The sequence below is a fragment of the Hemitrygon akajei genome, chromosome 23 (genome assembly GCF_048418815.1).
Source record: "Hemitrygon akajei chromosome 23, sHemAka1.3, whole genome shotgun sequence".
Taxonomy (NCBI): Eukaryota; Metazoa; Chordata; class Chondrichthyes; order Myliobatiformes; family Dasyatidae; genus Hemitrygon; species Hemitrygon akajei.
Window position 1 is genome coordinate 49,867,632 of NC_133146.1, and position 15,038 is coordinate 49,882,669.

Here is a 15,038-nt window from a genome sequence, read left to right on the forward strand (position 1 = left end):
CATAAACTTAAGAACACCATTGTAAGAAGTTAATGTTTAAACATTGGAGTAAGCACAGAAAATATAGTTATTCCCTAAAATAATCTATAGTACTGTGCAGAAGTCTTAGGTACATATATATGGCTAGGGTGCCTAAGAATTTTGCACTGTTCTGTAGTGATTTTATGTACAACTGCCATAAAAAAGCTAATTTCATGACATGTGAGTGATGATAAACCTGATTCTGATATGGGCCTCTATTGTGGACTGAGAATGGGAAGGAGGCAGGGAGAGGGGAATTATGGTTGGGAGAAGGCGAAAGGAAAAGGAAAGGGAGGGAGCAGGAAGCACCAGAGAGACATTCTGTAATGATTGATAAACTAATTGGAATTGAATGAGCTTGCCTGGTGTCTCAGGGCTGGGTGTGTCTGCACCCACACCACCTCCAACCCCTGGCATTCCTCCCCTCCCACTTGTCCATACCCCTTCCGCAGCACTCCACCCTCAACATTCCCAACATGCCTTGCTCCTGCCAGACTTACAAACTTGCTCTCTGCTCCATTTTGACAAATAGAGTACTGTGCAAAAGTCTTAGCCACCTATATATATATAAAATCAAATAACGCTTGATTTTCCTATGGAAGGCCTATTCTATTTGTAGACTTGTGCAAACGAAGCATTTAACCAATAGGTTTGCTAATCATTCATTAAATGTTGGCACACCTGAGGAAAATCATTGTTAATATATATATAATATTTTCTTTTAAGGGTCACTGCTATTACCATGGTCATGTGCAAGGATACCCACAATCTACTGTCAGCCTCAGCACTTGTTCTGGTCTCAGGTATGAATTAAACACTTCCCATTTGCAACATGCATTTCTTTTTTTTTTCCCCCCAAGCTGGTGTTATTTCTTATTGAATACATGTTTAAATTTTCTGAATAACAATCTACATGTGGTATCCTTCTGTTAAGTTTGGGTTCTTTGGTTTAAGTAAGACAAAGATGAATTAAGGTCAAGGGAGCAGTGACTGAAGTTATTAAAGGAGATGTTCTCCTTATTTTTGATCCTCTCTGAAGAGACAAGCCAAATCTTCTCTTTGTTTTGAGTCAAAGCAATGCAGGTAAGACTGCTGATTTATTGGAGTGGGAAGTGAAAAGGGAATTTCTTCAAAAGCATGACTTGAAAAAAATGTCTGGTGTCACTTGACTTCTAGGGGGTCTATAAACTGACTGACAGCCTTATCGTTTCCTGGTACATTATGCAGATGCATCAAATTAGTGCGCGTCACAAATCAAGCAAAATTGTGAGGCAAGACCTGCAGCTAGTTCAAGCTTCCAATGCTGAAGCATATCTTTCCTAGAACATTTAGTTCTGCTTCATTCCTGCTGGCCCACTACTGGCAAATTGAAATTTTGTGTCTTCATTCAACTATGCTAATTATCAATGTTTCATTATTTATAATTGCTCCCAATCACAAGTCCTCCTCCACCCCTTCTCTCCACCTAAATTGATGGGAGTAGGCTGATTAATGGTTTGGCGCAGACTAGATGGGCCAAAGGGCCATTTTCAGTGTTGTTGTGTTCTATGACTCTAAGTTGTCCACTGGTCCTGCTTAGTATTCTTATTGACCTACCCTTGACTATTCCTTGGTCATTTCCCTGATTAGCAATCCACCCTTCCTCAGGTCTCTTCTACTCATGATCATTCTCCCACATTCACCCTGCAACCTGGTTTCTTCTCTCCATTTGTCTCCCAACCCCAACTTCCATCCAGTTCCCCTTCTTCCACTCTGAAGCTGAACATACTTTCCTACGATCCTCACTCTTCATAAAGATGGGAGTTTATAAAGGAAAGGACTTTGTGTGAGTTTATTCGTATAAATTCTGTTCTAAAACAGAAACCATATATTTTAAATCTGGGCAACAATAACTTGCAGAAACAAGGAACCAATTGTGAACTCTTGTGTCAGTTTAAAGTTGTAAATCTAGTTTTGTAATAATGTTGAATTATGAGCATAATAGAAACATAAAAAACCTACAGCACAATACAGGCCCTTCAGCCAACAAAGTTGTGCTGATCATGTCCCTACCTTAGAAATTACTAGGCTTACCCATAGCCCTCTATTTTACTAAGCTCCATGTACCTATCCAAAAGTCTATTAAAAGACCCTATTGTATTCACCTCCACCACTGTTGCTGGCAGCCCATTCCACGCACTCACCATAATAACACACGAGCATCCAGATTAGGAACAGGGTCAACCAACTTGAACATTTCCATCTATCATGAGAGATTTGATAATAAATTCAACTCGATAATCCAACCCATTTCTGGTACTCTTACTCTCTTTCCTTACAAAGAATCTATGTTACTCTACCCTAAAATATGATCAAAATCGCTACTTCCACTGTCCTTTAATTAAAAGAGTTCTTGTGATCCTGTGAAAGATTTCACCTCATCTCTCTTAGATAGCTGACTCCTTATTTCTCAACAATGATCACTATTTCAAAGTTCAAAGTAAATATATTATCAAAGTACATACACATTATGCCACCATGTACAACCCTGAGATGGAAATCAATGAAAGACTGCACCCAACAGAGCGAACAGCCAGGATACAAAAGACAACAAATTGCGCAAATACAAAAGAAAAATAAAGAAACAACATTAATAAATAAATATATAAGCAATAAATATCGAGAACATGAGATGAAGAACCCTTAAAAATGAGTCCATAGGTTGTGGAAACAGTTCAGTGGTGAAGCAAGAGAAGTTGAGTGAAATTATCCCCTCTGGTTGGGGTGTAATAACTGTTCCTGAACCTAGTGGTGAAAGTCCTGAGGACCCAGTAGCTCCTTCCTGCTGATAGCAGCGAGAAGAGAGCATATCTTTAGTGGTGAGGGTCTCTGATGATGGATAGTGCCTTCCTGCGACAACACTATGTGTAGGTATGCTCAGTGCTAGGGAGAGCTTTATCTGTGATGGACCGGGTTATATTGAATATTTTTGTAGGATCTTTTTGTTCAAGGGGACTGCTGTTTCCAATCCAGGCCAGTCAATATACTCTCCACCACACATCTGTAGAAGTTCATCAAAGTTTCAGATGACATGCTGCATCTTTGTAGACTCTTAAGGAAGTAGAGACACTGCCATGCTTTCCTCGTAATGGCATTTAAGTGCTGGGTCCATGACAGGTCCTGTAAAATTATATCTTCAATGAATTTAAAGTTGCTGACCCTCTTCACCTCTGATCATCCAATGAGGACTGGACAGTGGACCTTGGGGTTCCTCCACCTGAAGTCAATAATCAACTCCTTGGTCCTGCTTTTCCATCTCCCACCTATTTGCTGGTTCATCACCACCTTTGATTTGGCCAACAACAGTGGTGTCATCAGCAAACTTAACTATGGGATTGGAGCTGTGCTTAGCCACGCCGATTAATTCACCAGAGAGACATCCTCTCTACATCCACCCCATGAAGAGCAATTATAAGGTGGCCTTGTATGTGCTAACTTAATATTTGTTGTTCTGGCAACCTGCATTTGGTGTCAGTGGCAATGGAATCCATATTGGGGCCTTGTGAAAATGAGTTTTATATGTTTGTATATGTGCACCTGAAGAAATGAAATAAGTGTATAAGCTTTGAATGTTTTGTCAACTGAAACATATCAATTAAAATACATTTGATAAGTTTCCTCTCCCCAGAGAAAATAATGCAAGTCAGCACCACTCTGAAACAGCACAGCTTTGCAGTTCACTGAAATACCTGTACAAATAAATTTGGATTCAAAGAACATCTGTAAAGGATCAAGTGCACGGAAATATCCTGTTTTACGACCTTAACCTGTTGAAGATTAAAGAGATGTTTGCAGCTTATAAAATTAACATGTTATCCATCTTATTTCTTTTTGCAACTGCAGAAGGCAGATCCCATTGATTTTGGTACAATACCTGGAAGAGTTTTTGGGGATCATGGCTATCAGGGGAATTAGTTTGCCTGAGTTTTTTTAATAATGTTTTTTCATTGCCCATGCAGAGTCTACAGTTACACTGTATATGCAAGACTTTCAGTGTAATAAGCTTGTCATCCTCATCATGGTCCTAGTTTGCCACCCATGAAATCTAAGCAGTCCCTCTAATCTATTGTGGGCCTTTGCGACCAATGAAACTCCGTGCTTTGCTGGCATACCTGACCAATGAAGCAGCATTGTCTATGAATAGCAACCAGACCCCACCATGCCTCAGATTCAAGACGACTTTGCCCGGTTCAATCTGCTGGTCTTTTTTACAGCTTGTGCTGTCAAACGCCTTTTCAAGGGTCTCCAAATGAGTCTGACATTAGAGACATTGATGAACTGTTGAAGTGGTCAAGAAAATTGGAGATTTTTTAAAAATTAAAAATAATGAATGAGAGGTTGACTTGACACATTTATTTGATGCAGGTTGGTGAAAGATTAACGGTATAGCGCGGTTGCTTAGTGGTTAGCGCATTGCTTTACAGTAGCAACGACCCAGGTTCAATTCCCGCTGCTGCATGTAAGGAGTTAGTGTGTTCTCACCATGATCATGTAGGTTTCCTCCAGATGCGCCTGTTTCTTCTCACAGTCCAAAGTTGGCGGGTTAATTGGTCATTGTAAATTGTCCTGTGATTAGGTGCGGATTAAATCCAGGGATTGCTGAGAAGTGCAGCTCAAAAGGCTGGATCAGCCTATTCTGCGCTGTCTCTCAATAAATAAATAAATAGGTAGATAAAATAAAGTAAAAAGGAACCAGCTACTTGCCTTTTCATCCAGTTCTGCAACCCCAATCAACTGATTCAAATCAAGTGTCCAGTGTGAGTCACTGGGCAGCATGATCTAGGCCCAGGGCCTTTCACTGCAGTGTTGTCTGAGTCCAAGTGCCAGGTACAATGCGGCTTTTAGACAATTTAAACGCTGGCCCAGATCAAAGATGAGAGCCGACGTCACTCACTCTCCATGATGGACACGCCTCTCTCCAGGGTGTGGAGCCTTTTTACTGTTCCCTCATTGGGTCAATTTAAACATTGGCCCAGATAGACTGAAAAGACAGGGTGTCGGCTGGGACAAAGGCCGATTTCGCTCATGCGCCGCGATGGGCATCTCCATTGTCCTGAGGCTATGAAGGTTGCCCTAGCTGCTGTGCTCCATGCCCAGCAATATGATAAACTGACAAGCAAGGCTTTGGGCCTACTCCGGCTGCTCTAGAGTTTGGGTCTGAGGACTCATTTTTGGTTCGGAATGCTGTTGTTCGCTTCAATTATTTGCATGACTTGTATTTTTTCTCTCTTGCACATCGAGTGTTGGTCTGTTATTTTTATTCTTTTATTTTAAATCGGGTTCTTTCAAGTTTCTTGCTTTGTAGCTATCTGTGAGCAAGCAAATCTCAAGGTGGTATAATTTATATATTCTTTGATAATAAATGTATTTGTATCTTGAACTTGAGTCTTAAATCTTGAAATGAATAGTGTTGCAATGCATGTGTCAACATTACATGCAATCTGTGCGATGGTGTAAAGATGAGGGGCCAGAATAAAATTTATCCAGCCCCTTAGATCAGAGCTATTGCCCTCGAGGAATAGTCAAGGGCATCATAACAGCAGAGGTTAAATTTGAACTTTGTGAAAATAAAGGTCGGAATCTGGTGCTTCTGACCTCCAGTACATTCCTGAATTTCACATCTCAATGAACATGCATGGAGGTTATGAATGCACTGACCTGCAGGGAACATAGTTCTCTTCCAAATCAATGGCAAACGTAAGTACATTTTAGCCCGATATGCACAAAGCAGAGTATCTATGGTAGAGCCAGTCTCAATGATAATAGAAGTTCTGTATATTTTTCAGGGGGATTCAATGAACAGGAGTCTCAAAGGTTCAGTACAGTGGCACGGCAGGTACATGCTGAACTGAGGCTGCAGGGCCCAGGCAAGGAACAACCCAGTTTGGCCATGGTGGAACGGTCTTGGGGCTTACTTCCTTGGGGGCACTCTATGGGCCCAAAATAGTTTTTGCATGGTTAGTCAAAGTAGAAAGAACCACTCTACGTTTGGAGGCATGATAGTGGCTGTTATTGTTGAGGTGAATGGGTTTCAGATAGATGTCATGTCTGAGGCTACCGTCTGATTTCCATCATTGTAGAATGTCCAGGAATGTGAGGCTACCATTCTTCTCCATCACCATCATAAGTTGAATGTTTATATAAATACCACTGGACTAGACATGCCCAGGCACCTTCATTGAAAAAGATGGCAGAGCTTGTCATCGAAGCGTCAGTTATAATTGATACCTGTACCCAGCTGGAAAACCGAGAAGAGTTTATTTGTCATATACACTGGGAAAGCATTAGATCCTTTTTTATTTGAGCAGATGCTGGTGAATCATTTTAAAAGTTGTCAACTTGACAAGATTTGACTGTACTAGGGTTAGTTTACTTTGGAACAGGAGCTGGGGGCCCAGTTTAACGAGGCATAAAATTGTGAAGAAACTAACATGGTCAAAAACCTGTCGATTTAACTGAAAGTGAAAGGATTTGAGAAATATTGAGGTTTATTTCATCCAAAAATTGTTGGGGTGTGGAATTCACTACCCAGAATGTTGTTAGAGGTGGATGCTGTTAAATAGGGACAATGGACCAGAAGCTGGACAATTTAAAATATACACACAAGAAATGCTGCAGATGGTGGAAATACAAAGCAACACACACAAAGTGCTGGAGGAGCTCAGCAGGTCGAACAGCATCCATGGAAATTAATGAACAGTCGATGTTTCAGGCTGAGACCCTTCTTCAGGAAAATGTGCCTAGACTACAAAACTCCTTTACCAGCAGGGACATGATTGGTCAAATAACCTTCCCTCGGCTTCAAAATCTCATGATTCTTTGGTGCAAAAGAAATAAAGCCAAGTCTTTCCATAAAAGAAAAAAATAAAATCCGTTTTGAAGATTGAAGAAAATGAAGATTTGTCCCACTATTTTGTATAAAGTATGTGAAGCAATGTTTCGTTCATAATTAATAAAACTTAAAGATTTGAAATCCCTCGTTTCCTCATCACTTTGGAAAATGAACATAGCAAACTAGCTGAGCATTAAAATTTAGACTATGTAACAAATGATTGTCTTACTGAATCTAACAGATGGAAAGTGGTGAATTAACATTAACAGAGAGTGGGTGATTTATGTTCCTGTCGAGCATTGTGGTCTCCTTCAAGAAAAGACACACCCTTTGATGACATCATCAGTATTGACTATGCAACCAAAAATATTCTAAACGTTTGAAACCTTACATCAGAGTCGTTTTATAGTCGGATTTTTACCAAATACGTTCCCAAATAAGGAGTAAGATTAAGCTGCTGAATACTTCCAACATTTTCTGTCTTAATCAGAGAGGAAATGTCCACATTTTTCATCGTTCCCATTTCTTGGATCAGGGGTTGGCAGTTTTTCTGCACATGATGTTTTCCTTTAATTTATGCCATGTGTAACAGCTACTTTATAGAATCATAGCAACACTGTAGCACAGGAGGCTAAGCAGCCCACCACGTCCTGGTCAGTGGAGACAGCTGACTTCTGGTCAAGATGGTGCCGAGCGGTGGTCTCCATGGAGATCATGGCTCAGACTTAGCTGTTTTTTATTCATAGGGATGGTTTTGAGGACAACGAGGCAAGTTAGGGGTCAGGATAGGGTTTAGGAACAGGGATGTCAGGAAGTTGAAGGTCAGAGCAGAGTCTAGGCCTTCAATCCACGTTCCGCATTTGAAAGCCAGCAATGTGGACATGTAATGGAGGATATCCACAGACGGGTGCCAGGTCTGCAAGTGCTGTGGACGAAGGCCAGCGAGGATGGGGGCTGGTGGCCCCCAGGTTGGCAAGTCAGCCCAGGGCAGCGGGTCCCGAGATCAGGGGTGCATGATGGCAGAAGGCATGAGGTCCAGTGACTTCCTAGGTGAGTCCAGTGGGGTGTTCAGGGTCCTGTCATTGGCGACTCCTGGGATTGATACTGGCAATTGAAGCCCGAAGGTGACTGAAGTTGGTTAGTCCGGAAGCTGAGGCCTAAAGGCTGAAGCCTTGGGTCTACGAATCTACTGGGGAAGTCAGAGGCCCAATGATTGTGAGTCTATCAGTCCACTGGAGGGTGGAGGCCCGGATACGGCCTATCCTGGGGTTAGAGGACTGTCTGTGTGTGGGTGGGAGGGCAGAAAGGGGCTTCTTTTGCTGCAGTTATTGCATTGCTCATGCTCTGTTGCTGTTGTCACTTGTGCTTTTTTGTTGAACATTGTAGGGATGCTATGTCAGCGCCGGAATGTGTGGTGACACCCACCACATCCTTAGGTTGTGTTGGTTGGTAATCCAAATGATGCATTTCACAGTATGTTTCAACGTACATGTGATAAATAAATGAGTGAAATCTGCCCAAGCTGAATCCCTTTCTCCAGCATTTGATCCAATGCCCTGTAGGTGGCAGCACTTCAGGTACACATCCCAAGAAGTTTAAATGTGATTGAGGCTAGTGTTTCTTCCACCTTTTCAGGCACTGAGTGTCAAACTCATAACACCCGCTGGGTGGGAGAAGTTCCTTTCACTTCCCCTCTATTTCTTCTCATACTAAATTCAAATATATGCCCCTGTCTTTCACCCCTCTGCTGAAGGAGATTTATTTACATACATTAATCATAAATTCATACATACTGCAGGACAAAGGTAGACCTTTCAGGTTATCTAGTCCATGCTGAACTGTTATTCTTCCTAGTTCCATTGAGCTACATCTGAGCCATAGCCACCATACCCTCCCCGTCCAAGTACCGATCTAAATTTTTCTTAAATACTGAAATCGAGCCCACATCCATCACTTCGTTTCACACTCTCACTTTGAGTGAAGAATTCTCCTTCATGTTTCCCTTAAATATTTCATCTTCGCCCCTAACCTATAATCTCTAGTTCTAGTGGGAAAAGCCTGGTTGTAAGCCTCTCATAATTTTGTAAACCTCTATCAAATCTCCCCTCAGTGTCCTGTGCTCTAGCGAACAAGGTCCTAACCTATTCAACCGTTCCCTGTAATTCAGGTCCTCATGTCCCAGCAAAATTATTGTAAATTTTTTGCTGTACTGTTTCAATCTTATTGATATCTCTGGTGTGGTTAGGTGACCAGAACATCACACAATGCTCAAAATTAGGCCTCACCAATGTCAACACTGAGCATCATAGGAAGTCATTCCTGCCTGTGGCCATCAAACTTTACAACTCCTCCCTCGGAGTGTCAGACACCCTGAGCCAATCCTGGACTTATTTCCACTTGGAATAATTTACTTAGTATTATTTAATTATTTATGTTTTATATTGCTATATTTCTACACTATTCTTGGTTGGTGCGACTGTAACAAAACCCAACTTCCCTCGGGATCAATAAAGTATGTCTAATTCTGATTCTGATTCTGAACATAACATCCCGCCATCTGTACTCAGAACTGTGATGTACGAAGACCAATTTTGCCTAAAGCTCTCTTTACAAGCTTATCTACCTGTGAAGGCACTTTCAAGGAATTATGAATCTGTATTTCGAGATCCCTCTGCTCTACCTCACTCCTCTGTGTCCTGCTGTTCACTGTGCAAGTCCAACCCTGGTTTGTCCTCCCAAATTGCAACACCTCACATTTGTCTGCATTAAATTCCATCTGCCATTTTTCAGCTGATCCAGATTTTGCTGCAAGCTTTGTTAGCCTTCCTCACTGACCAGTATGCCCCCAATCTGGGTGTGATCCTCAGATTTGCTGGTCACTTTTGCCACACTATCATCCAAATCATTAGTACTAATAACAAACAACAACTGGCCCAGCACTAATCACAGGCCTCCAGTCGGAGAGGCAAGCATGTTCAGCCACTCTCTGGCTTCTCCCGCAAAGCCAATGTCAAATCAAGTGTACTACCTCATCCTGAATGCCAACCAACTGAATCTTCTTGGTCAACTGTCCATGTGTGACCTTGTTAAAGGCTTTTCAAAATAGAGTTATGCCTTTTTACCTTGCTTACCCTGTCTACTACATCAAATTACTTTCATACTGTGATATACCTAAATTAAATCTCTTTTTATTCTGCAGGTAAACAACCCTAGCCTATAAAATAGTTCCTTTTTGTGCACATTTTCCAGTCTTTGCATCATCCCCTGTAAACTCTCTAATGCAGTCACATCTTTCCTACAATGTGCTGACAAGAGCTGTCTACTGTGTGGAATCTGTGGCCTCGTAGAGTTCTAGACTGGCTTGGGATTAGAGGACTGTGTATGCAGGTTGGTGGGAGGGAGGAACAGGGTTTGTTTTGCTGTAATTGTTTTGTTGATTGTTGTGTTCTGTGTTGTTCTGCCGAGCATTATGGACATGCTGTGGTGGCACCAGAATGTGTGTTGACACTTTCAGGCTGCCATTAGCACCTCTTCGGGTGTGTTGGTTGTTAACACAAATGATGCATTTCATGTAATGTATGTTTCGATGTACATGTGATAAATAAACTTAAATGTTGAACCTAGTGTGACTAACAAAAAAGAAGCACAATACTTGCCCATGTGAACTACCTTATTCAACCCATTCTGGACTTAAACTTTAAACTCACATAGTTCTTCCACACCTTTCAATGTTCTCTCAGTTGGATGTTCCCTCACAGTCAATCATGCAGCCAATTGTTATGAAATTTGCAAATTTCTCATCATCTCCCCAACATTTTTAAGTTTTAATTATTGATATGAGCAATAACTAGAAAAGGATCAGACACTGAAGCTGGTGGAACCCTTTTGGAAACAACTTTTCAAATCTGTTACATATTACCTTTTACTTAAACCACTGAGCCAGTTTCAAATCTAAGTGGCAAACACTTCATTGGATCCCATGGGCTTTTGCATTTTTGACTAGGCAGCCATGGACAACCATGTCAAAAGTTTAGCTAAAATCCATTTAGAATACATCATATATTTTCCTCAACAATCCTCATTCTTACAACCTGAGAAAAAATAGCAAACTTGGTCAGGTGCAGGGTTGCTGACTTGTATTCTAATAATAAGGAATGTTATGGGGAAGGTGTGATGTACCACGGGAATGGCTTGCAAGCAAGTTTTATTCACAACAAGACAAGGGTTATAACAAAAGATGCTGGGAGAAGCACAAGCTCGGAAGAACTGCATTCGACCCATTGTATAGATAGCTTTCTAATAGAGCTGCTCCCTAGTTCCACCACCTGGCCACTTCATTCCCTTGCAAATTTTCGTCGCCATCTACTTACCTACAGCCCTTCTGAAGGTCACAGTAGAACCTGCCTCCTCCACCACCACACCTGCAGGCTCTACAATCCAGATTCTGCTCACAAGCTGTGTCAAAAGGTTTTTCTCTTTGTCACCCTTAATTTTTAATCTCTTAATTTTCCACTCTTCACCGCTAGTGCTCAGCTTTCACAACAGGGAACAATCTTCCTCTGTCACTTCTGTCCAGGTGGCTCATAATTTTCTATTCCTCATTGATAAAAGGTAGCTTGGTTTGTTAATATAAATCGCTAGTTATCTTCTGATATCTTAGACAGCAAATATATTGATCCATGTTGTCAAAAATGCTGATTGTTGAAAGGATAGTAGAGTAGAGCTAATAGGACTTGATGTTTCAATCCCTACGATAAGTCAGCACTCTCAATGTTGGCAGTGGGCTTGGAGTGGTGACAAGGAGGGTAGGTACCTCATCAGGGTCATCAGGTGGGCACCCTCCTTCTTTGACGTTTCGTTGATAAGCCCACGACGTCTCCAGAGGGCTCAACGGTGCTACGTGCCGTCCCAGATACACCCCATCAGTTCCGTACCCTCCTGTCTTCATCTTGCAGCCCAGTTGTTCTCTTTCCTTTTAATCCAAATCCAATTACTGCTTTCTTCTGCTGCATTTGTCAAGGACTTGATTGCTTGTTGAAGTGAATAACCCCTCACCCCCATCTTCTTCAATAGACTGGTCGTAGATGTAGCAACGAATCCCCTGCATCCCACTTCTCCAGGGAAAGTCTTGGTCTTCCAGCTGTTCTGAGCAGCTTCAGTTGCCAGTTCAGAGTACTTGGTCTTTTTCCTCTCATAAGCTTCTTCAACGCCATCTTCCCATGGTACTGTCAATTCCACAACATATGCCAGCTTGGCTGTTGTGGATCACAGGACCACGTCTGGCCGGAGTGTTGTAGCCAGCAATTAGATATTACCTTGCCTGATCCAAATACGAAAGAAAAGGTGTTAACCCTCCCAATGGAAACAGCAGATGAATGTAGGTGGAGAGATAGCAAACTGAGTGATTGCTTCAGATATTATAAGATGGAGAAGATAATGATTTTAAAGGAGCTACATTTTGCATGCAAGTAACTAAAGAGTGAAGGCAAAAGAGGAAAGAGAGGGAGGGGTTTACATTCTTTATTGAACTGGTAGTGGTAGATAAATCTGCGGAGGTGACTTTCAAGGTGGTATGGTATTACGTTGGCCATGAGGCACACACAAAACCTTCATCTGAGAGCTTGGAGATTGAATTAGATGCATTGCAAATATATGGCAAATTCCCACTGCTGTCTGTAAGAAGCTTATATGTTCTCACTCTAACTGTGTAGGTTTCCTCCTACAATCCAAAAGCATACCAGTTGGTAGATTAGTTAATCGTTGTAAACTGTCCCATGATTAGGCCGCGGTTAAATCGATGGTTGCTGGGCAGCGTGGCTCAAAGTGCCGGGAGGGCCTGTTCCGCACTGTATCTCAATAAATAAATAGATAAATTGGAAATAAATCAGTTGATCATTAGTTAAAGTTAAAGTCTGTCCCAAGCCTTATAGGCTCATCACGCCAGTGCTTATGCTGCTTTCTGTGGCGTGAAGCCACTGAGAGTACAAGACTGCCCCCCCCCCCCCCCCGGAATGGACGCCAGGTTAATCCCCAGCATTTTGCCATTTTCAGCTGGGTGGACTGGAGCAATGTGTAGTTAAGTGACCACATAAGGACGCAACACACTGCCTCAGCTGGGGCTTGAACTCACAACCTTCAGCTTGCTAGTCCAACACCCTAACTGTGGCCATGTGCCACAGTTGAACGTTACCTGGCCCTTATTGACAAGCAGCAGCAGGGAGCATCCTTACTTGTTTTCTTCACAGAATTAAGATTTTTAGTGATTAGTGACATTTCAAAGATTTTGAGAACTCCTCATTAGAAATCCGGTGATTTGTGGAGTCTGTGTGAGCTATTGGAAGCTTTTTGATGAGAAAAAAGACATTCAGACGTTCAAGGCCGGAAGCATTGGATAGTCAGGAACAGGAAGTGCCTGCAGTGAAGCAGAACAGAAGGTACAGCCTAGGTTACTTAGTTGGTGCAAGTTTTGCAGAGAGCAGTTTGTGTGGTTTGAAAAGAGTGTGTACAATGTGCTTTGAAAACTACATATTAAAGAAGACGTTAAATGTCCCTGAAAGTGGGTGAGTAAGTCATGCAGAGACATAATCAGATTCACAGAAGCCATCAAACACAATGTACCCACCGCCAATTATGGTCAATTTTGTGAAATGAACACCCACTAGATGTAATTATTTGGGGCTGTTGATTTGGGAGCAACCTGTGACCTTTCAGCTTGGGTGCGAGTAATGGGTGTTACCCTCCCGAGAAAGCCATCAGACCTGAGGCAGTGTAATTGGAACCGATGAGTCACGGGCGACTACAGTGGGACCTGCTGTGAGCTGCTCTCTGGAAGTGGTAAACCTAAAGAATTGAGATAGTATATGGATTACATTGTACCCAATAAAAAATATAATTCCCAAGGTGGTAGGGTGAAGAATGGAGCAGATGTGATAGATAAAACTATATCATGACTGGATTAGGAAGGGTGCCTCAGTGCAAGCAATCACTTTAGCCGTGTCACTCACTGATGAAAAAATGGATATTTTTCATAGAATAGATAAAGGAAAAGAACAAAAATGTGTTGGAGGTCTACAGGAAGACTTTGCATTAAGAAAAATCTGGATTGCTATTTTGAATTTGATTTCATTTTCTTTTTAATTATTTTATCACTGAAGGATGAATATAATATGTGAAGATGGATGGTTCCATTTTAAAACTGCAGTATATGGCCAACAATTTTTTTGTGTTAATATACAACTTCAGTGTAAAAGCTTGTCAGTCCCTGTAGGGAAGGTTACACTGAGAAATATGACTTTTCACAATGTAAGTTCTTTCATAAATATAGTGTATTTCTTTGCTCCTTTCAATTACCAGCCCATCCTTCAAAATCCTAAAGGGTGAGTGAGAGAGAGAGGAGACACTAAGACAGGAATGAGCCCAAGGTCTCGATGGTTTGTTCCACAGACACGAGCCGTGTGTTTATTACTTTGTCACTTCTTATCAAAGTCACTTGACAGAGACAGTTTGGGGAGAGGGGAGAAAAAATAATGAGCTATCAGTTTGGTTCAAAGCTTGCATTACCCATTCCCTGAGTGAAATGTCTGTAGAAGATCCACTGTTTGCTTTTCCTACCCTCCCGGATAGAGCAGGGAGCGGATGAAAAGTGACACCGCCACAATGAAACATCATCAATAAAGGATGCCTGCTACTGCTCCCCATTATACAATGAATGTACAGGGAAACGTCAGCCAGAACTTTCATTGGATTTACGTTTTTACATGCTTTGGTGTTTCTCCTCAAATGTTTTAAGTCGTGCTAGCTTTAAAGAGTTGAAACTAAGAAAAGATGTGCTGACGTTGGAAAGGACTCAAAGAAGGCTGAAGAAAATGATTCTGGGATTGAAAGAATTGTCATACAGTGAGTAGATGGCTCTGGCTTCTACTCACTGGAATTCAAAAGAATGAGGGGTAACTTCATTAAAACCTATCGAACGTTGAAATGTCGTGATAGAGTGGATGTAGAGAGGATATTTCCTATAGTGAGGGAGTCTGAAACCAGAGGACACAGCCTCAGAATAGGGGGGTGTCCTTTTAGAATGGAGGTGAGGAATTTCTTTAGCTAGCGAGTGGTGAATCTGTGGAATTTGTTGCCATTGGTGGCTATGGAC

At 41.7% G+C, this 15,038-nt stretch overlaps 1 protein-coding gene across 5 annotated transcripts in view; it reads left to right on the forward strand.

Moving 5' to 3' along the window:
• LOC140715423 (disintegrin and metalloproteinase domain-containing protein 12-like) overlaps positions 1–15,038 on the forward strand; it is a 373,939-nt gene that overhangs the window by 235,326 nt on the left and 123,575 nt on the right. For all 5 annotated transcript variants that reach the window (XM_073027589.1, XM_073027590.1, XM_073027591.1 and 2 more), the window contains one exon: positions 748–824. In XM_073027589.1, coding sequence (XP_072883690.1) covers positions 748–824 — 77 coding nt within the window. The remainder of the gene's footprint in view (positions 1–747; positions 825–15,038) is intronic.